Source organism: Gorilla gorilla, chromosome 13, assembly GCF_029281585.2.
Source record: "Gorilla gorilla gorilla isolate KB3781 chromosome 13, NHGRI_mGorGor1-v2.1_pri, whole genome shotgun sequence".
Classification (NCBI taxonomy): Eukaryota; Metazoa; Chordata; class Mammalia; order Primates; family Hominidae; genus Gorilla; species Gorilla gorilla.
Genome location: NC_073237.2, coordinates 89,476,935 through 89,501,823, shown reverse-complemented (window position 1 = coordinate 89,501,823; position 24,889 = coordinate 89,476,935). Strand labels below are relative to the sequence as shown.

Genomic DNA, 24,889 nt, shown 5'->3' with positions numbered 1-24,889 from the left:
AAATGTTAAACACAGAGTTACCATATGATGCAACAGTTCCACTCGGGGTATGTACCCACAAGAACTGAAAGGAGGATCTGAAGGGATGTTTGTACATTCATGTCCATAGCAGCGTTATTCACAATAGCCAAAAGCTGGAAGCAACCAGTGTCCATCGGCAGATGAATGGATGAAGTTGTCATGGTCTGTCTGTACAGTGGAATGTGATTCAGATGCATGGGTGGAGCATGGGAATTTAGCCAAGGAGTGCTCCTCAGTGACTTTTCCAGAGCTTTTCCTACCCTGGACACTCCCAGCAGGCCCCTTTGTGCCCCCTCCTCTGGCCCCTGCAGCTGCATCCCATCGGTGGTCCTGTCTCTCTCTGCCTCGGTCTCCCTCCCTCTGCTGGATCCTTTTCCCAGCACAAAGAGGCTCCTGCTGTCTCAGGGCCACCCACACCCACTTCTGCATCTGCTTCTCCTGTTCCATCCTGCCCCACGTACTGAATGTTGCAGAGGACTTGGAGGTCCTTGTTCAAACCTTGGGAAATTCTAGTTTGAATCTAAACCTGCGGGCACTGGCTGCTAAGGGACCATGGCACTCAAACACTGAGCTCATATCGCAGGTCTCAGGAGCCACGGCAGAGGGGAGATTGCTCTTTTTAAGTAGATGGAAGGCACCCTCTTCTGGAGTCCTACTTTTATGAGGATTTTATTTTTGGAATTTCTCTTTTCTCTATCACTTCTTGTGTGAGGAAGCAGGAATACTGGGCAAACCAAGGCAATGAAAGCCAAGCTAAGCCCCAGCAGGCTGACACGGAGATGCAGTGATGTCACTGAGGGCACTGAGCCACCTCTGCTGGGGAAGTCCAGGTTGGCCATGAGGACGCTCACTCCAAGGAAGATTAACGGAGGCCGCAGCTTCTGATCCTGAGCAGTCACAAAGCCTGAAGCCTGGAGCTGAGCAGGGACCTGGGCATGTATTCTGAGGATGGCTCTTAAAGCAACAGATTCTCCTCAGGCCTGATGGGGAAACCAGGTTTTGAGTTAAATCCCCCAATTCTAGAGTACAAACTGGGCCCAAACTGAGAGTTCTTTAAGAGGCACAGATCACATTTCCCATTTGCCTGCCCATCCATCCTCTACCATCCATTCATCCATCCATCATCCATCCATCCATCATCCCTTCATCCACCCATCCATCCATCCACCCATTCATTATCCACTCATTCATTCATCCATCCATCCAACCATTCATCTATCCACCCATCCATCCATACTTCTGTATGCCATCCAACTATTCATCTGTTCATCCATCCATCCATCAATTCTCCAGTCATCCACTTATACTTCCTATATATCCACTTCCATTCATACTTCCATATGCCATTTATCTAACTACCCACTTATCCATCCATCCCCTCATCCATCCATCCACGCATCCATCTACCTATCGATTCACCCACCTCTCCATCCACTCATCCATTCATCCATCCTTCTACCCACCCACCCATCCATCATCCATCCTTCCAAGGACTCATCTACTTATTCCCCTCCCCCTGCTGCCCCCCCGCCATGTGGCAAAGGTATGACAAGCAACATCAACCGCTTCAGGCACAGGTTGCTGGTGCCCTTTGGAAAAACACCTCCAAAGCATTCTGTGCTGAGATCCAGTTGCTAACACAGATTCAACTTTAATCTCTTAACCTAAAGATACTTAAATGATCAGTTCCTTCCTCAGGGATACTTTTACATTCAACATTAAGCATTGAATTTTCTCCATTCTCAGGAGAAAGGGCTTTGGAGTGAGGGGAATGGAGATGGTGTGCAGCTGGGGCGCCAGTAGGAAGCATTGCCTCATCACATGGGCCCACCAGGCCTTCAGCACCACTGGAGCGCTGGGGCAAAGGCCAGCAGTAGGAGCTTCCAGCACAGCCACACCCTTCACCCGTCTCCAATACACCTTGCAAGGAATGAGGACTATCATCTCCTTGTTCTCAAGGTCACCCAGCTAGGGGTTCTCTGGTTCCAAATCCAGCACTTTTTCAACCACAAGTAGTGTTTGTTGAACACCAGAGCTGACCAGAGAAAAGTGATTTGATTCTACTTCGGACAGGACAGTTTTGCACTCAAGGGCATCTATATCCATGAGCCAGGATCAGGAAGCCCTTCCGTGCAGGGCTGGTGTGCATGGCTGGTGTGCTGCTGGTGAGGACTCAGCTGCTCTGTCAGAGCAGAGGACAGGGTGGCCTCCTGTCCCTGTCCCCCTCTCCCGGGACTCACCGCCCCGCACAGCTTGCAGTGATGCCTCCTCTTGGTGATGGAGTTGAAGGTCTCACCACAGCTCTTACAGCTCTGCTTCTCCTTGTCACGTCTGGTCTTAGAGGATAGTTTTCTGGGCTCGAGCTATAAGGAGGCAAATAGATGCCATCAGCTTCCGAATCATGTGTGCACCCTACCCCACACGGCAGTGGAGTGGCAGCTCTCGTGACTGTAAAAGCCACACAGGCTCAAGGCAAAAAGTGGAACATGCAGAAGGGAACGAAGTGAAGAGCCAAGTCAGCCACGTCTCTCTTCCCTCCCTCACCTCCCAGCGGCTGCCTGTGCCCATGGCACCGAGTAAAGATTTTAAGTGGATCAAGATCTTCATGTTTGGAACAACTTGGCCAATTACTTTATCTGGTGCATCTGAGAAACTTGAAAGGAGCCACAGCTGGAGGAACACAGCACTTACTAGGGTGGGCAGTGGGCAGCACAGCCATGGCCTGCAGCCCTGGGGACGGGGGCATCCCTGCCTGCAACTGGAGCCGTGTGGCCATGCGCCTGCTCTATGCTGGGCACCGGGGGCCACACCCTCCAGGCACGCCACATGGATGAATATAGGTGTGCACCCACATGCCTGAGTGTGCAGACAAGCATGGCAACATTTTAGGGGGAGGCTGGACGCAGTGGCTCATGCCTGTAATCCCAGCACTTTGGGAGGCTGAGGCGGGCAGATCACTTGAGGTCAGGAGTTTGAGACCAGCCTGGCCAACATGGTGAAACTTCATCTCTACTAAAAATTATACAAAAAATAGCCGGGCGTGGTAGTGGTAGCGGGTGCCTGTAATCCCAGCTACTCAGGAGGCTGAGGCAGGAGAATTGCTTCAACCCAGGAGGCGGAGGTTGGTTGCAGTGATGCAGCGAGCCGAGATCCCACCATTGCACTCCAGCCTGGGCTATAGAGCGAGACTCTGTCTCAAAAAAAAAAATAAAAAATCTGTGAGGACATGTGAGGAAGCCATGAAGAGCTGAGGCCAGGGTCAGGGGCTGTACCCTCCTCTATCTCCTGTGCCTGAACTGCCTACAGAGGAGGGTGGTGTGGAGGCTGGAGCAGGTGTAGCCTGGGGCTGCCCAGTCCAGCCTTGGTTTCCCTGTCTGATTATGAACAGTGCCAGGTGGAGAGACCCCAGTCTCCTGCCTCCTGTCAGCCCTGTGACCCTGGATGACTCACCTCTCCTTTCTGAGCCTCAGTTTCCTCACCTGTAAAATGGGATGGGTGACTGGTCCCTGGGTCCTAAGCCTCATCACAGTACATAAAACCCCGACTGCGTTTGGCAAGTTGCTAATTACCGTTTCCTGTTACAATAGCCTGCAACCCCTGGAAAGGCCCCATCATTTGATGAAATAACTTCCTGGGCTTTTGAAGCTTGGTCCACACCCAGCATTTCCTCTCTGGGGAGGAGGTGCCTCCCTTGAGACACTTTGTTATGGGTGCAGAAACCACTGTTAAGAAGACTTTAGGAAAAGGCAAAGATATGTATCGAGTTCCCCAGGATGTCAGAGCTGGAGCTGCCACTAGAAATGTTTATCTCAACCTCTCAAGTCAGGGAAACTGAAGCCTGCAGGTGTTTTTCTTTCTTTCTTTCTTTTTTTTTTTTTTCCTGTTTAAAAGAAAACTACCTAAAATAAGCTTACCATTACTGTAGCTGAGCAGAATAAAAAGAGGTCTGGGATATGCTTTAAAATATTACAGAAAATAGAAGTGTGTGTGTGTGTGTGTGTGTGGCGGGGCTGGGGGCTGAGGGGCCATAAGAACAGCACCAGGCTGAGGTTTCTGGAGCTGGGGAGGGATACTCACTGCGGTTATCCCCACTTGTATGGGTCCAAAACTGCCTTAGGAAAATGCTAAACAACATACGCTTAAAAAAAGTTTAACATAAACTCTTCAGGTTTAAGGAGAAGGAGGGCCAGGCGCAGTGGCTCGCACATGTAATTCCAGCACTTTGGGAGGCTGAGGCGGGAGGGTTGCTTGAGGCCAGAAGTTCGAGACCAATCTGGGCAACATAGTGAGACCCCGTCTCAACAAAAATCCAAAAAATTAGCTGATGTGGTGGCACGTGCCTGTAGTCCCAGATATTTGGGGGGCTTAGGTAGGAGGATCGCTTGAGCCTGGGAGGTCAAGCCTACAGTGAGTTGTGATCACACCACTGCACTCCAGCCTGGAGAGCACAGCAAGATCCCAACTCAAAAAAGAAAGAAAGAAAGAAAGAAAGAAAAAGATGAACTGAACTGGTTGGGGGTGAAGAAGCAAGAAAGGGGTGGCTCAGATTGGGCATAAGCATTGGAGGCTGTGATGGGCTGAACTATGTCCCCCCAAATTCGTACATTGAAAATATAATTCCCAGTAACTCTGAATGTGACTATATTTGGAGACAGGGCCTTTAAAGAGACATTAAGTTAAAATGAGGTCTTAGGTTGGGCCCTGATTCAATCTTACTGGTGTCTTTATAAGAAAAGATGAGGACACAGAGACACAGAGGGAAGACCATGTGTGGAAACAAGGAGGAAACTGACATCTCCAAGCCAAGGTGAGGCCTCAGGATAAACCAACCCTGCCCACACCTTGATCTCAGACTTCAGCCTCAGGTGGTATTTTGTTCCGGCAGCCCCAACAAACTGACACCAGTGCCTCTGTGCAAATTCTGGCCGGGCACTTCCAGCTGTGTGGCCTGGTCTGTGGTCCCCCTTCATTGGCCCACCTGCAGGTCCCCCCAGCACCTGCCCTGCTTAGCACAGGAGCCCAAGGGCAGGGCTGGCTTGAGGGTGACAGGGACTCTCACTCGCTGTGCTGCAGCCCCCGGCACCTCTGTTGAATGGGCCTTGCTCCAAAGACACAGGTGAGGTGGCCTGGGCTCCCTCTGCAGTTTCTCTCACACCCAAGACCACAGTGGGGGCTCCAAGCACACTAGGTGGGGAATGGGCATCACTGACCTGGCGGCAAAAACCTCTTCTCCAGGTGGGCACCCAGAGAGGCTGGGAAGTGGGAGTGATGAGTGGAAGGGCAGCCCCGATGTGCACCTCAGCCCAGAACTGCCTGCTCTTGACCCCGGAAGGGGGACCCCGGCCACGGCACCCAGGGGCAGCACTGCATGGTAGCTGAGAACAACACAGGGCGTGCCCATGGGGCAGGGGGCAGCAGGGGCTGAAGGAGCAAAGAACAACCATGTGGGAGGACAGGTACCTGCGGGGCTGGGTGCACAGCAAGAGCTTGGCCTCTGAGGACCAGAGGGACCGGGTCCCAGTGAAGGGACAGACGACAATTCTGGAAGCAGCGAGTGTGGCTCAGGGCTGAGGCAGTGCCGGGAGTCCCACTGGCTTCCTTTATCTGGCAAATCTTCCCAGCTATGGAGCTGAGCTGAGCACTTGGGGTGGGTCCTGGCCCTGCACCAGCTCCCATGGAGCTGAGGTCCGCAGCCCGTCGAGGCCAACCCTCCAGCTCCCATCATCAAGGTGTGGCTGAATTTGTAGGCATGACCCAGTAGCTGAGAGGCAAGAGGCCCACCTTAGTAGCAAGGGATGGTCTCTCGGCCATGCACACGCCCCTTTGTGAATGAAGTTACCACGCAGGTTGACCCAAAGAAGGGAGCTCAGGTTTTCGTTGTGGATGTCGGGATATCAGAAAAGCTGGGCCCAAGTCTCTCCAGGAAGATGGAGAACTGTGGCTTCCTCAGTATCTGACCGAGTGACTTCACCCCCAAAGCGCCCAAAACACACCAGCGTTGACCCAGAAAGTGGTCTCCACCAAGGGCCAATGGGGCTGCCCCCTCCAGCATTTTTTCTTGAGCAAATTGAGCTGCACATCCAGGAACGGGGGGCACAGCTGAGTTACACAGAATTGGAGCCCAGTAAGTGGCCCTGATGAAACCAAGTCAGTTTCATCAGATGCTGGAAATGACCCAGCAGGGGACACAAGCTGTGAGGCGCAGGCACTGCCTGGGGCTATTCCAACGGGAGGGTGGCCAGGCTGAGGCCTGATGCCTCTGCTCCAGCCCTGCCCTGGAGCCCCGAGGGTGGACACAGGGTGTGGCCTCGTCCCAGGAGGGGCAGTGCCTGAGAAGAGGCCCTGGCACTGGCCTGTCAAGGGTGCCCTTAGATGCCTCGCTGGCTCCTTGGAGGGGTTCGTGTGTCACCCATGGTGGGTCTGAGGCCCTAAGAGACCTTTTGGATTCTGACATTTTGTGTTTCTGTTAAGAGCAACTCCACACTTGCCCATCAGGGAAGGCTTTGAATTCTGCAAGGCCCCTTGCAAAACTTCCTGGCTTGGGTGTAGCTTCTCCTAGGAAAGGGGCTTACAGGGACTATACCACTGAATAAATTGGGCTCAGGAAGTAAGCTGAAGTTTGGTATACTGTAGCAAAAATCACTGTTGTTGATGAGAGAATTAACTTGCTTTTGAGTGCTTTGTAAAACGCACACTGAGCTCACCTCCATCACACCACATTCACCCTGTGCAGCTTGACACAGACACTGAGCTGTCCCAGCTCCTACCCTAGTCTCAACTCTGCTGTTTTTGCTCACAGGAAGACACCAGTGAGGAACACAGGGCCAGGCCAGGCCACATCCACTGTGCGTAGGGAGGCCCTGGGCTGGAGCTGAGGTCTGTTGTTGTTTGGTGGTCTGTCGTGGGCCCAGCTCTGGCTTGGTGTGGGTAAGGGACAGAGACAAGAGACCGGAACTGGAATTGTGACCCTGAGTACCTAGCTCCCCAGGCTGCTGCGGAACCTGAGGCAGCTGAGCCCTGGGCCAGGGGAAGTAAAGGGAGTGGGGCAGGCGGTGCTGTCCACCCAGCTGGGCGCACCCATCGAGGCACAGCGGGTCTGCTGGCCACAGCCTGGTCCAGCAGGTGCCCGGACACTGACTGAGGCCCTGAGCCCCAGTTACCTTCTCGCCTGTGACAGAGGCAGGCGGCCAATAGGGGCATCGCCTGTGTGGCCAGCAGCGCCTGACAGCTTCTCTGATCTCTCTGCCCAGAGCCAAGTGAGGCTCAAGAGGCGGCATTTGCTCAAAGCCCTGCTCCAAGGCCATCTCCAAGCTGTGTCTTCCCACAAGTTAAAACATTTTAAACAATGGCCTTGCAGGTTCTTCCAGCTAGAACATTCTCCTGTCTGGGCACCAACCCGGGGTTAGACTCCCCAGGACCCTGTCCCACACGCAGACGCCCTGTGTGGATCCCCTCAGCCAGGCCTGGGCTCCTGCTGTTCCTACAACCCACCCAGGTCCTGCCCACCCAGGGCATCCCTCAGCATGTGGCCTCCACCCACTTCTGCTTCCTTGCCTACCCAAGACACTGAAGGTGTCTCTCCATGTCGTATGGGCTCACACCAAGGACAGATGCATTCACAAACGACAGGTGGCTCTCACTGAGCCTTGATGCCTCTGCGGCAGGACTGTGACCACGGATGTCTCCATAAGCCTGGCCCAGGGCCCGGGGCTGGACATGGAGGGTCATCGGGCAGAGGCCAGCCAAGTTCATTCCTTATGTGAGCTGTGTGTGTGGGAGGCAGTGCTCTGTGCCAGGGCATCACCTGGAAACTGTCAGGGATGTCTGCCCTGGCTGTGGGATGCCAGGCAGTGGGGCTGATCAGGCAGTGCCTCATATGCATGGGTGTGGGCTGTCACGTCCCCACTGTGACCCTGCGATTGTGTGTCCACTGTGGGCAGCTCAAGCTTCTGTGGCTGCACTCACACTATGAGTACACATTGCTTTTCATAACTTTCCTAAATGCTCCAGAAAAGGGCCTAAAGAGCTCTGTGAGTCTGGGGCACAGCCAGCCTCACACTTACTGTTTGGCAATACAAAAAGTTGCTGACGGGCAGATTCCCATCATAGGCTGGGCACGGTGGCTCACGCCTGTAATCCCAGCTGAGGTGGGCGGATCACAAGGTCAAAAGATTGAGACCATCCTGGCCAACATGGTGAAACCCCGTCTCTACTAAAAATACAAAAAATTAGCTGGGCATGGTTGCACGTGCCTGTAGTCCCAGCTACTGGGGAGGCTGAGGCAGGAGGATCACTTGAACCTGGGAAGTGGAGGTTGCAGTGAGCTGAGATTGTGCCACCGCACTCCGGCCTGGGCGACAGAGCGAGACTCCGTCTCAAAAAAAAAAAAAAAGTTGCTGATGGGCGGGTTCCTGTCATTGAGACATTTTTATCAGGGTCCCCCGGGGCAGGCTACGGGGCTTCATAGACTTGGACAGAGCAAACAGCAGGTGTCAAGGCCCTGGGGCCTAGCAGGGCAAGGGGAACCCAGGGCATCTCAGGGGAGGGTGGCCAGGAAGCTGGGTGAGGCCAGACACAAGAAGAAGAGACAAGTGAGAGGAGATTCTCTCCTAGGAGGCCAGGGCACCACTTTCCCCCAAGCTGCCCAGCCCGTGTCAGACTTCCTCGTTTCAGTGTTAATAAGATGTCCCTGCAGGGTGCCTGTCTGCTCTGCAGAGGCCAGGTGGCTGCGCTTTGTGAATCTGGGGTCTCTCCTCTTGCCCGTTCGGATGTATGTGCAAGCCCCCTATGCCTCCACACTCCGTCGTGCCCCTGAAGCACTACATCCTTCCCGAGGCCTCCTGAGTTTCTTCATGGTTTCCCAATGCCCGGCCAGCCCAGATCATGATGGGTGGGGCCTGGTAAAGCTCAGGTCATGGGAGGGGGCAGCCAGCGGCCAGCCCACCTGAAAAGACCCGTCTTGGATGGGGCTAGGGCAGCCATCTGGGGCCATGTCATTCCTGGGCCTGCACAGCATGGGGTGAGGCGAGGAGCCTGGAGAATCACCCTCCTGCATCTGGGCGCAGCAGCCACATCGGGGTGCTCCACGGTGATGTTGCTGTCAGCGTTGGTGAGTGCCAGGCCTGGGCACCAATGATGATGGCTCCAGGTACAGATGCTCTCGGCCCTCATCCTCTTTAACTTCCCAGATTAAATGGAGGGAGGCAGGCCTTATCCCAGTTCCCTGTCCCCTGGCAGGCGGGCGTGTGGACACAGTCTGCCTGGCCGGAGCAGCACTGTTGTGGGCTGGCTGCCATAAGGCACACGAGAACACAGACGGGGAGAGGCAGGGAGGCTCAGGCCTCCCTGGCCGCGGCTTGGGGTGAAGGACTTAGCAGTCCTCTGCATTACCGAGCCGCCTAAGGACCTTACACTGTTAATACATGCTTTATGGGACGATTCACACACGTTAAGAGCATAAATGTTCACTTGGAGCTCAGAGGATTCTCACATGTGTGCCCAGCTGTGTGAGCACCTCCAACCAGGTAATGGACATCCCCACACTGACAGGCCTCTGCGTGCCCACCTTACAGAGTCCCCTGCAGTGACCACACAATTCATCAGTGCCTGGACTCAGGCATAGCTTCACCTCCGCACACCCAGGCCCCCAGTCACAGTGAGCAGGGCAGACTGGCCCCTCAGCCCTCCGCCTCCAGGAGGCCCTGGTCTAACCCTCCCTCTCCATCTTCCCTATAGGTCATCCTGGTCTGACCCCCTGCTCCGCCTTTCACCCCTGCTGACCGCTGAGCATGGGGCACTTACCCCTGCTGCACCCGAACCACCTTCGGTGGTCACCACAGGCTCCACAGGGCTGGTGCTCGTGATCTGGAAGGGACACAGAGGCCGAGTGAGAGGAGATTCCAGGGCCACGCAGCCACTGTGCAGCGGGGGGACAGTTCCTGAAGCCCCCAGCACCTCTGTGCATTGAGGGCAGGCTCGGGAGCAGGAATTCCCAGGCCTAGGATTTGCTGTGCCTCTGGGGAAGCTGCTCCCTCCCTGGGCCTGGCCTGAGCTGGAGGCCTCTCCTAGAATGAGCATCTCCCAGTCAGGTGGGTGGCTGGTGGGTGATGCCTCCCTCTGGCCTGCCCTGTTCAGGGGCTCTAATTTACACCAAGTCACCCAGTGAGTAAGGAGGGTCCCTTTGGGTTCTCTCTCATCCTCCAGGGTTCCTTGTGGAGTCTCTGCAGCCCCCCGACTTTCTCAGCACAGTGAGGCTCTGGGCTCAGCCTCTGGACAGAAAGGGCTTGGCCAGACTTAAGGACAGCCAGGCTCAGTGTCTCACATTCCCAGGTCACCTCCACTCAAGGCAGTCCCAGGACTCCTTCTTTCTGGATGGTGCAAAGTTCTTGCAAAGTAAATGCAGAAAGCAGAAAAAACCTAGCGGACTTGATACAAATATGAAGTGGATATGGGGGAGGTGGGCTGTGCCAGGCAGACCCCTGGAGGTGGTAGGGAGGGTAGAACCAGCCTGGAGTTGGGATTCAGGCCTGTGGGGTCTGGATCAGGCGGTGAGAGTTGGGGCACCCTCACTCTGAGTCATGCCTGGTGCCCCCGTGAAGGCTGGAGCAGAGGGCCTGGCATAGGGTTCAGGGCACCGTCTCTCCTGGGTGCCTCCCTGGATATGTCCTTGCTACACTTCCAACCACTATGCCTTGTCCAGGGCCAGTGACTCCAGGGCCTTCCTCACAGCGGGCAGAGATCGGCCTCCTCACCCAATCCTCTCTCCCTGACTCCAGGGAAGCCCCGGGGGGAGAAATGGCCGAGGCTTGGCCCTGGGGCTGCAGCCCTGACTCCCTGGCCAGGCTTCTCGGCAAGGACCCTGCAGCCCCACCTCTTTCCCAGCCTAAGTCTCCATGTGAAATCCCCCTGGGCCCTTGGGGCAGCTCCAAGTGAGGATGGGGAGTGAGATGCTCCTATTGCTTCCCTCAAGGGGCTCTGAGCCACCATCTCCCAGGGCACAGGGGGCACTGGGGGGGAAATACAATCACAGAAAGGTGTCTGCAGTCATGGGCTGTGCTGGGCCACACAGAGTGGTATGCGGGCAGTGCACCACAGCCCTGTGATGCCAGTTCCACCACCCATGGCCTGGGGACGTCACAGAGCTCCTCAGACTCAGTTTCTGTGGGGATGATGTAACATGCCTTGGTGTGTAGGATGCTGTGCAGAAGGCACTAGACAACCAAACAGGTCATGAAGGAGCGCTTCCTCCACGCCCACATCCTGCTTTCCCGCCCAGCTGGGCGCTGACCACGGGCCTGGGGCCCAGCGGGCTGCAGCGGCACTTAGTGGAGGGTGGGTAGGGGTGAAATTAAGTTCAGCCTAAAGCTGCCATGGAAAGGTGGCCGACTGTTCAAACCATGTTCAAATAAGGCAAACGCGGAACTGTAACCAACCCAGCTGTTTCTGTGCCTCACTTTCCTTTTTCTGTCCATAAATCCTCTCCGACCACACAGCAGCACAGGAGGCTCTCTGGACCTATTCTCGTCTCAGGGGTTGTAGGGGGCGGGTGCTATCCCATCCACAAATAGTTGTTTGCTCAATTAAATTGTTAAATTTAATTTGTCTTAAGTTTTTCTTTTAACACAAGGGAGTGCCCGCTGTCCTGGTCCCTGGTGTAGCAGGAGGAAAGCCTGGAGTTCAAGCTGCCCACCCAGACGCCAGTGCCTTCTGCTCTCCACAGGCAGCCCGTCCCCTGGAGGTCCCTCTGCACCCCGGGCCACTGACTCACAGGCATGTCTGGAGAGAGGCTGGGGTCCTCATCCTGGCTGAAGGCGCCACCGAAAGCCTTGAAGGTCTCGCTGTTCTGTTTGTGCTTCTCGATGGTGGCCTGGATGATCTGGACACAGCAACACAACAGTGAGGACTATAAAGGGGCATAGGAGGATGCTACCCACAGGAGGGACGCGCCTGCCTCTGTCCCGAGGACGGGCCTTGGCATTCCCAGAACAATGCCCAGGCCACTAGTCATCTCCCTTCCCCCCTACCAATGATGTGGTCTCCCCTTGGAGCTGTCCAGATTGAGGAGATCCACCCTGAGCGGGGAACCTGGCCTGTGACTCCACCAGGCCCGCTCATGTTTATTTAGGAGACCTCAAAGAAATGAATGGGTTGAAGGGCTTGTGGCATCTGAAGGTGCTTATGAAGGCACAGTGTGGTCACTGCATCCCTGCAGGGTGTGGCACAGGGCCAGCAGTCCCGGAGGCCAGGGCCCCCACCCTCTGCCCCAACATGAATGGCCTTACTGCTCAATCACTTGGTCATTTGGTTACTTTACAACTTTAGAAGCTTCACCTGAATCCATTCTTTCTTCTCTTCCTCTGTCCTAAAAAACCAAAACGGTCTTGTATTAATCCAGTCTTGGATACTGACTCTAAATGACCAGCCCTCTCTCAACCCTGCAGCACACCCGAGCCACGCACTGGCTTGTCAACACAGCTCAAGGATTGGAAGATTGGCCCCAAGGGCCTCAAAACACTCGTGGCCTGGTGGGGCCAGGTGAGCCATGTGGAGCCCTCTGCAGTGGCTGTAATTCAATGCCTCCTTGGACCATAATGGGTCATTATGAAGATCCCACTGCTGGTGGGGTGTGGGAGAACAGAACTCCCATGTATGGCTAGTCAGAGCACAGCCTGACATCACCTCAAAGGGTAGTGTGACAACAGCCACCAACATTTCAAACAGATGCACTACCCTGTGACCAGCAAATCTATGTCAGCAATCTATCTGATGGCTACAATTACACATATGCAGAAACACCTAAAAACAAGGACACTGCTTGCAGCAGCATTTGTGATGGCCAGGTTCGGGAGGAGCCCAGGTCCTCGTCAGTGGGAACTAGCTAATGATCACAATGGAAAATTATGTTGCTTTAGGAATGGTGTGCAGATATGGGATGATTCTTGACAAATTAAGTGAAAAAGCAAGGTGCAGGACAGGTTATACAGTAAACAGCCATCTGTGATTTAAAACATAGATATATGTGCATGTGCATAGAAAATCCTAGAAGGGGCTGGGCGTGGTGGCTCACACCTGTAATCCCAGCACTTTGGGAGGCCGAGGGGGTGTGGATCACCTGAGGTCAAGAGTTTGAGACCAGCCTGGCCAACATGGTGAAACCCCGTTGGGTTTTTATTCAAACAAAAAAAGCATGGCGTGGTGGCGGGCGCCTGTAATCCCAACTACCCAGGAGGCTGAGGCAGGAGAATCACTTGAACCTGGGAGGTGGAGGTTGCAGTGAGCCGAGATTGTGCCACTGCACTCCAGCCTGGGCAACAAGAGTGAAACTCTGTCTCAAAAAAAAAGAAAAGAAAATCCTAGGATACTCAAGAGAGGACTAAGAATGTGCTGGGCCTGCTGAACAGGAGGTGGGCAGAGGCTTAATTTTCATCAGCTTCCCTTGGTACTGAAACCGCCCCGAGTCCCATAGATAGTTTATCTGATAAACATACAAATTGACCCTTCTGGTCTTGAAGCTTGAAAGTTAATATTTGTTTTATCTGAGTTCCTTCCTCAGAAAACACCTTCAGGCCTCTCAAAAAAACCATCAAGGGACTGAAACTCATCAGGTCACCACATCCAGACAACGAGATGCCCAGACCCTTTATTCGTCATGATTGCTTCCTTGCCTCTCCCTAGTTCCTGTTTTCTTACACATTGTTATATTTATTCCCTGCTGTGTATGCCCCTAGTTTTAGTTGGTCAGGGAGATGGATTTGAGACTGAGTTCCCATCTCCTCGGCCAATTAAATCTTCTTCCTTGGCAATAATCATCTCAGATTGGCTTTCTGTGCAGCAAGCGCAGGACCTAGACAGAACCCTGGTGCTTCGGTAACAGTACTGTTAAATTTTAAGCCATGCATAAATAAAAATATATTACAAGGTTAACCAGTTTAGAAAAAGAAGACATGAGGTCGAAGACATGAGGTCAAATACATTCACTAGAAACAGCCCGTTCCGTACCGCGTCTGCAGCTCCAGGGACCTTTTTCTTCCCGTTATGATGAACGTATGTGCTGTGTTTGGCTTGACGATATCCTGCACCTGAAGGGGCAAGAACAAAGAACAAAGCAAACCCAAGCTGGTCATTTTAGCTCCAGCCTCATGTTTTCTGACTTAGAAGTGTTTCCCCAAGGAGGTAACAGAGGTGAGCCTACAGCCCCACAGTTCTGCAGGGAGAGGGGTGCAGAGGCTCAGGTCAGCGTGGCTGCTACATGAGCTGGTCCATCAGGGACAGCGGGCCTCCCATCCTGCTCAGACACAGCTAGGACCGCTCATCTTCTGTGCTTGGAACTCTGCTGACCAAACCCACCCCCCCGACACCCAGCCCGTCAGGCCTCCTCCCCATGTCGCCCCATCCATCCTCCTTGAAGCCAAGCCATTCCCCACAGGCACCACTGGGCACTGCTCCCCACAGCAGCCACGTCCCCTTAGGATGGAAAGGGATCTGATGAGAAGAGCGAGGATGGCCTTAGCCACCCTGCAGAGTCTGAGCCCCTGAGCAGGTGCGCCCTGAGATTAGAGATGTAAATAGGACAATGTGTGCCCAGAACTAATGAAAATGGGGTCACTTCTTCATAGAACCGCAGCCACAGATTCCATCCTCTTCCATCAGGATAAGACCACAGAGACCATGGCCGGGCGCAGTAGCTCACGCCTGTTCCATGTCTCATTGCAGTGGGGTAGTTGGGGGACTGGAATGGGTCCCTGTCCCCTGTAGGGAGGGCTTTGAATTAATGGGTGCTCCAAAAATATTTGCTAAATCAAAATATGTAATCATTTGCTTAATGCCACCAAAAATCCCTTCTTACCTTGAAATTCTCTGAATTCAGGTTAAGAAAAAAAACACTAACTAGAGAAAATACCTTTTTTTTAAGGTTGTTTCATTATTATTTTTAAAATTATTTTTGAGACAGGGTCTTGTCCTGTCAGCCAAGCTGGAGCACTATGAGTGGCACAATCATAGCTCACTGCAGCCTTGACCTCCTGGGCTCAAGCAATTCTCCCACCTCAGCCTCCCAAGTAGCTGGGAATAGAGATGTGCGCCACCATGCCTGGCTAATTTTTTATTTTTTATAGAGACACGGTTTCACTACATTGCCCAGGCTGGTCCCGAACTCCTGGGTTCAAGTGATCCTCCTACCTCAGCCTCCCAAAGTACTAGGATTGTAGGCGTAAGCCAGCAAAACTACGTGCCCAGCTTTTTATAGTAGTTAGAAGAAACCACTTTTCTAGTGTTTCTCTACAAAAAATCGGTCATGGCTGGGCACGGTGGCTGACGCCTGTAATCCCAGCACTTTGGGAGGCCGAGGTGGGTGGATCACGAGGTCAGGAGTTTGAGACCAGCCTGACCAACATAGTGAAACCCCATCTCTACTAAAAATACAAAAATTAGCTGGGCGTGGTGGCGCGCACCTGTAATCACAGCTATTCCGGAGGGTGAGGCAGGAGAATCCCTTGAACCTAGGAGGTGGAGGTCGCAGTGAGCGGAGATCACGCCATTGCACTCCAGGTTAAGAAATACCATTAAAAATAATGACTAACTAGGCTGGGTGCGGTGGCTCATGCCTGTAATCCCAGCACTTTGGGAGGCCGAGGCAGGTGGATCACAAGGTCAGGAGTTCGAGACCAGCCTGGCCAACATGGCAAAACCCCGTCTCTACTAAAAATACAAAAATTAGCTGGGCGTGGTGGCACGCACCTGTAATTGCAGCTACACGGGAGGGTGAGGCTGGAGAATCCCTTGAACCCAGGAGGTGGAGGTTGCAGTGAGCCAAGATCATGCCATTGCACTCCAGCCTGGGCGACAGAGCGAGACTCCATCTCAAAAAAAAAAAAAAAGGTGGTCATTCTGGACCATGCTACAGATCTGCCTGGAATCCTTCCCCGGCTCCGGTGCAGGAGGACAGGAAAGAGCTCGGGACCCAGGAACCAGGCAAGGGAAGCAGGCCCCTGCCCCAGCCAGGATTTCTCCCTGCAACCCTGGGCTTCATGTTTGGGTTTGTAAATAGGGCCCCGAGTCCCAGTCTCACAGGTGACAGGGTTCAGTCCAGGTCCTGGTGCCATCCCTACTGCCCCCTGCATCCTCCAAGGCTCTGCAGAAAGGGGAGTTGGCAGCAACGTGGCAGGTGGGCCAAGCAGAGAAGGGTGGAATCCTGCCCTTCCAGCCTGGGGCACCAGGACTGAGACAATGCCTTGGTCACAGATAGGGTCTATGGCTTGGAAAAGCAGGTAGGGGTGCCAGGCTGCACAGAGGTGAGTGCCTCAGCGGCCAGAGCCCGGTGTCCCCAGTCCTGCTCAGTGCCCCTTCCAGGGGGACAGGTTTGAGATGGAGGAGCTCACCCACCTGGAGGCCTGAGATGTCCATCTTCTCCCGGACGCTGAACTTCTGGCCCATGAGCCGCAGCTTGGGCACACAGTAAAGGATCATGCTGTTGAACTGCAAGAGGGATGGCACAGGTGAGGAACGAGAGCTGCCCGCAGGCCACCCCAGGGGCCCCAGTGAGCTTCTCACATGGGATCCTTTTCATTTTTTTTTAATGTTATAAAGTGAAAAATATTTTTAAAAGATATGTGCAGTAATTTTAACTACGGTTACATCTTTGAGTGAGGAGACTCTAGTCGCTAGCTTTATTTTTGTTCATTTCTATTTTTAAATTTTTAAACCATGAACATGAGCTAATTGTATAATTTTAAAAAACCCTTTTTTTAATTTTTTTGAGATGGAGTCTTGCTCTCGTTGCCCAGTCTGAAGTGCAATGGCGCAATTTTGGCTCACTGCAAACTCCGTCTCCCATGTTTAAGAGCTTCTCCTGCCTCAGCCTCCCGAGTAGCTGGAATTACAGGCGGGTGCTACCACGCCTGGCTAATTTTTGCATTTTTAGTAGAGATGGGGTTTCGCCATGTTGGCCAGGCTGGTCTCAAACTCCTGACCTCAGGTGATCCGCCCACCTCAGCCTCCCAAAGTGCTGGGATTACAGGTATGAGCCACCACGTCCAGCCAAACCAAATCTTTTGAATGAGCTACTGATACATTCACCAACATGGATGAATCTCTCAAACCCACATGGTGAGCTAAAGGAGCCAGACTCATCTCATGGCATTGATGTGACATTTGGGAAAGGCAAAATTCTAGAAACAGAGAAGAGATCCATGGTTGCCAGGGCAGGCGAGCGCTTGCCCACAAAGGGGTGGGACAAGGGAACTGGGGGGGTGGGCGGGGGCAGTGATCAAATTGTAACTTGGCCAGGTGAGGTGGCTCACGCCTGTAATCCCAGCACTTTGGGTGGGTGGATCACCTGAGGTCAGGAGCTCGAGACCAGACTGATAAACATGGTGAAACCCCATCTCTACTAAAAATACAAAAATTAGCTGGGCGTGGTGGCGCACACCTATAATCCCAGCTACTCAGGAGGCTGAGGCAGGACAATTGCTTGAACCTGGGAGGTGGAGGTTACAGTGAGCCGAGATTGAGCCATTGTACTCCAGCTTGGGTGACAGAGCGAGACTCTGTCTTAAAAACAAAAACAAAAACAAAAACAAACAAAAAAAACTTGTTCTGTAACTTGATTGTGGTCACAACTGTATTAGTCAAAACTCAGAACTGTAAAGCAAAAATGAGTTTTAGTTAACGTAATTTTTAAAAACTTAAAAAAAAACCTTTCAAAGAAATAATTGTTTATTCAAGGAGAATCCGAAGCTAGAGGAAAATGGAGGAGGAAAGAAGAACCACATCTGTTTCTACCGCGCCATGGCACCCGGGGGGTGGGTCTCGAATTACACTTCCATCCCACCTTCCCCCTCCCTCCCGGCCAGGGTTTGGCTCAGGAATAGTTGAAACTGTGATTCGCTGCTACAGTTCTCTGTGCTGTCCTGGTTGCTACAAGCTGAAGTCTGCTCAGTTCTGGGGAGGAAAGAGGTATGGGCTACGAGGGATTAAAAAATGAGGTATTTGCAGCAAATGGGGAAGAGCCGCTGGCAAAAGTTTGGTGTCTGGATGTGGAGGAGGGAGGCTCCCTATGGCTGGGGGAGGGATGCTGAGGGTCTCAGAGGGAGCCACAGTCCCAGTAGGAGAGGCCACAGAAGAGCCATGTCCTTGGGCAGCCAGAGCCCTCCTGGCACTGCCCTGGGCTTGAGGCAAATGGCAAGGGAGGCTCTGCGGCTGGGCTGGCAGGGGCCAGGCTCACCAGGAAGAGGTGGCGGTCCTGGGGGGTGCCGTTCTTGGCTGACAGCTTCTGGATTTGGCCCTCCTTGATCAGTTCATTGGCCGGGTTGACAATGTCTTCTTCCCCACCCAGCTGCTCGTACACCTCCAAGAGCTTGTGCATTTTCTCCTGCAAGAGACATGGGACTCAGGCACCAAAGGTCTGTGAGAGTGGCTGGTGACCTAGAGATGTGTGGAGTCCTTCCCTGCAACCGTGGCCCAGAATCCAGAGAGGGCAATGAGCTACTGACAAGGGTGGGAGGGAAAACAGAGTGATGTTTGAGTTGGGTATTGAAGGATGAATAGGAGTTCACCATGCAGAGCATAAAAACAACGATAAACAGCAACAGAGCTAACCATTGCTGTGAGCCATGTGCTGTTCTACATGATACATGTTTTAACTCACCTAGTGAGGTGAGTGCCATTGTTATCTTCATTTTACAGACAAGGAAACTGAGGCACAGAGCGGTCAGTTGAGTATCTGAGACCCAGACTCAGACAATACATATGTCACCTTCCCCTGGCCATGGTGACTGGTGGGGTGGTCACATGGGTAACCAGCACCCAGAAGTGCGATGGGACAGGGTCAAAGCTCATGGTCCAGCTCTGAGCCAGACGCCAGTGTAGCAGAACGCAGAGCTGAGCCTGCAGCAACCTCGACAACAGCCACATGTCTGAGCCTGTACCTGCTGTGCCTTGGAAACCCCGTCCTTGGACCTGAGTGATCTCAGCCTGTACACCCTGGAGGTGGCTGGGTTTGGCTGACCCTTCCGTCTCTGGCACCAATGCAGGTAGGTGCAAGTGGGCACAGGGTGTGGGGGGCACCAGAGGAGCCAGCAGCAGAGAGCTTAGAGGAGCAGACTAGGGTAGGGGTGAGGGTCTTTTGAGAACTGGGGGAATGGGCAGGTACCTGGTATATACACAGGGGAGCTGGGTGTGCACCTGCCCACTACTGGGGGCTGGGTGTGCAGTTGGTGTGTACCAGGGGGGCTGGGTGTGAACCTGGTATGTACTGGGGAGCTGCGTGTGCAGCTGGTGTCTAATAGTGGAGAAATGCATGCACCTGGCATGTACTGGGAGGGCTGGGCAAGCACCTGGTGTGCACTAAGAGGGCTGGGTGTGCACCTGTCATGTCCCAGGGGGCTGGGTGAGCACAGAGCCAGTCCATGAAGGGACTAATGCAGCTTTAGTGAGTGAATGAATGACAATAACACTGAGCATTGACACTTCCTGCACCAGGCAGGTCCTGTTCTGAGCATTCTATGTAGATTGATTCTTCTTTTTTTTTTTCCCCCTACACCTGGTGGCTCACACGTGTGAGCCACCACACCTGGCTAATTTTTGTATTTTTAGTAGAGACAGGGTTTCACCATGTTGGCCATGCTGGTCTTGAACTCCTGACCTCAAGTGATTCGCCCACCTCGGCCTTCCAAAGTGCTGGGATTACAGCCATGAGCCACCACGCCTGGCCTTGCTGAGGCTTTTGAACACAAAAGTTGCCATGGGCTCAGGCCATTTAGGGCTGAGTTCCATGGTAATACATGGCTGACATTTTCCGGGGCAGGCCGGGGACCACTTTGTGGGGCAGGACTTGGGGCTGACCCTGGACATGTCGCAGCTCTCACTCTCCTTAGTGTTTTAGGAGTCATGAAACAGCTGTTCTCTGAGAGGTGTGTGAGTTTTGGGTGAAAAGACTCGGATTTGTATAATTAAATGAAACTGCCTAGGGAAAGTACCTGGAACATAATGGATACTTAGAAAACAGAGGAAATTCCTTTTTTTTCCCCCTGGTTTTTGTTATACATTTTTTTTTTTTTTGAGACAGAGTCTTGCTCTGTTGCCCAGGCTGGAGTGCAGTGGCGCGATCTCGGCTCACTGCAAGCTCCGCCTCCCGGGTTCATGCCATTCTCCTGCCTCAGCCTCCTGAGTAGCTGGGACTACAGTCGCCTGCCACCATGCCCAATTTTTTGTATTTTTAGTAGAGACGGGGTTTCACCATATTAGCCAGGATGGTCTCCATCTCCTGACCTCATGATCCACCCGCCTCGGCCTCCCAAATTGCTGGGATTACAGGCATGAGCCACCGCGCCTGGCCTAGAGTGATTCTTTTTTTTTTTGAGACGGAGTCTCACTCTGTTGCACAGGCTGGAATGCAGTGGCACGATCTCGGCTCACTGCAACCTCTGCCTCCTAGGTTGAAGCGATTCTTCTGCCTCAGCCTCCCAAGTAGCTGGGACTACAGGCATACACCACTACGCCCAGCTAATTTTTGTATTTTTAGTAGAGACGGGGTTTCACCATATTGGCCAGGCTGGTTTCGAACTCCTGACCTCGTGATCCGCCCGCCTCGGCCTCCCAAAGTGCTGGGATTACAGGAGTGAGCCACCACGCCCAGCCTGTAGAGTGATTCTTTTACTCTCCACAGATGCCCAGTGAGACAGGCTCTGTCGGGGCTCCCATTTTATAGATGGGGAAACTAAGGCATAGAGTGCTAAATAACTCACCAAGGACACAGGTCTATTATAGCAAGGGGCGGGGCGTCCAGCTGACCCCCCTGGGGATGGGGGTGGAAGGAGGTATAAAAGAGTCACTTGTGGAGCCCCCCCAAAGGATAGCGGCGAAGGGGCTGGCCCACAAGGGCCCCTGGCCCTCACTCTTGCTTCACCACCCTGCTGGTCACCACTGGAGCCCCACACTCACCACTTTCCGAATGGCGGCATTGGAGTGGTTGGCGGCTGTGGAGATGAGCTCCAAGGACCCTGCAGGAGGAAGACTGGTTTCAGCCTGGGGCCACGGTGGCTCCGTTTTTGCTTGCCTGAGGGGCTCCAGGGCAGCTGCCTCCAGAGAGAGGATCTGTCTCTGCCCTCAGCCTTTCCCAGGGTGCCTGGGCTACTCTAGAGGACTGGCCCAGAGGAAGGGGGTGACCCTGCCTCTGACCCTGCAGACACATCCCTTCTGGGGCCAATAGCAGGCAGGGGGCTCCCACGATTCTGCACAGATGCCTGTCCAGGCTGCCTGCCAGCCACACCAGTTGCTGCCCTTGGACCAGGAGCAGCCCCCACCAGCCCCATGAGGCCCATTCCTGGGGCCTAAGCTCTGAACAGGGCCAGCATTTAGTAGCACCTTCCCCAGACCAATGTCCACCCGCATACTTCAAGCAGGGGAGATTTTTCTCTGCCCTCAAAGATGCTAAGTCCCTTCCTGGGCTGCTAGGGGGCTCACTTGTTCTCTCTCTTTCTCTCTCTCTCCCCCTCCTTCCTCTGTCTCTGTGTGTCTCTCTCTCCTCCCCTCTGTCTGTTTCTCCCTCCCTCTCCCTCTCTTTCCCTGACATCTCCCTATCTCTCTCCCTGTCTCCATCTCTCTCCCTCCCCTGTCTCTGTCTCTTTCCCTCTGGTCTCTCTGTTTCTCTCTCCCCTACCCCCATGACCCCACGACTCTTTCTCTCCCTCTCTCCCCACCCCCAGAGTTCTTGGCAGGTGCCCCTGCACCCTCCTGGGAGCCCTTGGCCCCAGCTCACTCTCCGCATCCTTCCGGTCTGGGGCATCCTGCGGGAGCCTCTTCAGATAGTCCTTGAGCAGCAGCTCGTACCGGGGGACCCTCTGCACGGGCTCCAGCATGTGGTGCTGCAGCGTCAGGTTCCCGCATACCTCCTGCTTCTGTGGGGACAGAGGGAGCATTGGGCACCCCAAGGACACGTGTGTGGATGCCAGCCCCACCGGCTTCTGGCCACCACAGCCCCAGGAAGCTGCCCAGAACTGGCTGCCCAGAACTGACTGTCCTTCAAGACATGGCTGACACAGACCACACTTTACAACGGGGGAAACTGAGGCTCAGAGAGACTGACCAATGGAGCAAGAACTGGAACCCCAGGCAGGCTGGCCCTTGGCCCAGAGCTGGCTCTCTTATACGCATCCTCGGTGGAGAAAATAAATGCCTGGACAGGACTGTCTCCTCCCGTCAAGAGTGGCTTTTCCCCACTCTCACCCACCCATGGGCCTAAGCAGGGCTCCTTCGACCCCTCTGCTGAGAAATCAGGCAGAGCTTCGCCCAACCATCCCCACTGGGTATCGGGCCAGGGCTTGTCCTTATGCCTAGAAACAGCTCGGGGAGTCCTTCTGCAGATCGCTCTCGATGTAAACGCACCAGTGTTCCAATCAGGTGCTGAGACCCTCGTGCTCCACGTGTACCCAGCTCTGCTCACCGGCTCCCTGTGCCTCCCCTCCCACCCTGCAGCACCTCCTTGCTGCCATGTCTCCATCTGGCATCTGAACCCCAGACACGTGTGCTGAATGCTGCCCACCTGTCACCTCTGTGCTCCCCAATCGGGTCCTCCTGCCCGGGCCACTTTGCCTCTGCCTCCCCTGACAATGCCCACTGGGCAGCCTGTGAGGGCCTGCTGACTTTGTCGTCCTGTCCACCAGCTTCCCCACCCACCTGCCAGGAACTCGAGGGCCTCAACCACCCTCACCTGGCTCAGGGCCCAGAAGAGAACGGCTTCCAGCTCAGATGAGCTCAAAAATGCCTGGGATACAACAGGGTGAGAGAAACCCAAGTTGACAATCTTCATAAAAACAACTGTCTCTGTCAAGATATTCACATAATCTCCAAGTATCTCCCTACAAGAAACTTTTTTTTTTTTTTTTTTTTTGAGACGGAGAGCCCGGCTCTGTTGCCTGGGCTGGAGTGCAATGGCGCGATCTCGGCTCACTGCAACCTCCGCCTCCCAGGTTCAAGCGATTCTCCTGCCTCAGCCTCCTAAGTAACTGGGATTACAGGTGCACACCACCACACCTGGCTAATTTTTGTATTTTTAGTAGAGATGGGGTTTCACTATATTGGTCAGGCTGGTCTCGAACTCCTGACCTTGTGATCTGCCTACCTTGGTCTCCCAAAGTGCTAGGATTACAGGCGTGAACCATCGCGCCTGGCCAAAACTTTTTTTTTTTTTTTTTTGATGGAGTCTTGCTCTGTTGCCCAGCCTGGAGTGTAGTGGAGTGATCTTGGCTCACTACAGCCTCCGCCTCCCCGGCTCAAGCAATTCTGTCTCAGCCTCCCAAGTAGCTGGGATTACAGGTATGAGTGTGCCACCACACTCAGCTAATTTTTGTATTTTTAGTAGAGATAGGGTTTCACTATGTTGCCCAGGCTGGTCTCGAACTTCTGACCTCAGGTGATCCGCCCACCTGGGCCTCCCAAAGTGCTGGGATTAGAGGCGTGAGCTACCACAAGCGGCCAAGAAACTTAATAGGGGAAAAAACCCAGCTTCACCTGAAGAGTCCTGACAGACACGCCCTTTATCAAGTGAATATCCCCAGGAATGGGATGCAGAGACTGCGTCACCGGGCAGGACGCGGGGAGAAGAGCACAGCCTCACTCCAGGAAAAGGCACGGCCTCAATCAAACTGTGGACAAACAGCAGAAAAACCCAAGCAGGCAGTCTACAAGTAACTAGGCTGCACCCCTCAAAAAGACAAGGACAGAGGCCTGTTCCAGACCCAAGAGGACAAATACAATAATGAGCGCAATGTGTGGCCCTGGGTTGGGTTATGGATCAGAAAACAAGAACGTTATTGGGACAATCGGTGACATCTGAGTGTGGGCTGCGGAGTAGATAGCACCAGGACGTCAGTATAAAATCCCCGATTTTGATCACTGTGCTGGGAGTACGCAAGAGAATATCCTTGTTCACATATTTAGTGATAAAGGGTTACGGTGTCTGCAACTTAGTTTCAAAACGCTCAAAAGTCATCATCATCTGTATGAGTTTAGAGAGAATAATAAAGTAAGCCAGACAAAATGTTAATAATGCATAACAATGTCATTTTTGCAACTTTCCTGTAAAGGTTTAAAGTTATTTCAAAATAAAAGTTTAACGTTTAAAATATGCTTTGATTAAAGGAAGGAAACCTGCAAAAGGCCATGGGCAACTTGATTGTCATGCGATCCTGTTTTGTCCACACCAGGGCTTCTCAGCCTGGGCACTATGGACATTCGGGTTGGAGAATTCTCTGCGGTGGGCCATCCTGTCTGCTGCAACGTGTTTTGCAGCATCCCCAGACCCCACCCACCAGATGCTGGGTGCACCCAATGTCTGAAGATATGGCCTGGGATCCCCGGGGGGCAAAGTCACCTTCAGGGAATGGCTGGATGGTACTGAGTCCAGGTGGAGAGCCCTCCCCACAGCCTGCCTGACCCTGTGCCCAATCTGCCTAGGATGAAGGGATGCACAGACCAGTGGCTGGCCTGCAACCAGGGCTGTGTCTGCCTCGAGTGTCCCCAGGCAGATGTCATCCAGGACATGGCAGGCGCGATCTCAGCTCACTGCAACCTCTGCCTCTCGGTTCAAGCAATTCTCCTGAATCAGCCTTCAGAGTAACTGGGACTATAGGCATGCCACGCCCAGCTAATTTTTGTATTTTTAGTAGAGATGGGGTTATATAGTCTTGGGTAGTGGGAAATGCATTTAAAAATAAGCTTTACATTTTAAGAAGTGGTGAATGGAGGTACTTAAAAATAAAAAAATCTGGGCCAGGCGCGGTGGCTCACGCCTGTAATCCTAGCACTTTGGGAGGCCGAGGTGGGTGGATCACAAGGTCAGAAGATCGAGACATCCTGGCTAACACGGTGAAAC

General features: G+C 53.5%; 1 protein-coding gene and 1 long non-coding RNA gene across 3 annotated transcripts in view; one reads left to right on the top strand and one right to left on the bottom strand.

Annotated features, from left to right (window-relative positions):
- Window positions 1-24,889, bottom strand: part of FGD3 (FYVE, RhoGEF and PH domain containing 3) — a 72,020-nt gene that overhangs the window by 3,964 nt on the left and 43,167 nt on the right. For both annotated transcript variants that reach the window (XM_019034182.4, XM_019034183.3), the window contains exons 7-15: window positions 21,776-21,914; window positions 20,959-21,017; window positions 18,242-18,388; window positions 16,402-16,494; window positions 14,020-14,099; window positions 12,352-12,382; window positions 11,789-11,896; window positions 9,823-9,885; window positions 2,262-2,384 (exon numbers count right to left, since the gene is read on the bottom strand). In XM_019034182.4, coding sequence (XP_018889727.3) covers window positions 2,262-2,384; window positions 9,823-9,885; window positions 11,789-11,896; window positions 12,352-12,382; window positions 14,020-14,099; window positions 16,402-16,494; window positions 18,242-18,388; window positions 20,959-21,017; window positions 21,776-21,914 — 843 coding nt within the window. The remainder of the gene's footprint in view (window positions 1-2,261; window positions 2,385-9,822; window positions 9,886-11,788; window positions 11,897-12,351; window positions 12,383-14,019; window positions 14,100-16,401; window positions 16,495-18,241; window positions 18,389-20,958; window positions 21,018-21,775; window positions 21,915-24,889) is intronic.
- On the top strand, window positions 17,287-24,128 carry LOC109028406 (uncharacterized). The gene is made up of 3 exons (XR_010130281.1): window positions 17,287-17,304; window positions 17,743-19,049; window positions 21,723-24,128. It is a non-coding gene; the product is annotated as an uncharacterized lncRNA (long non-coding RNA).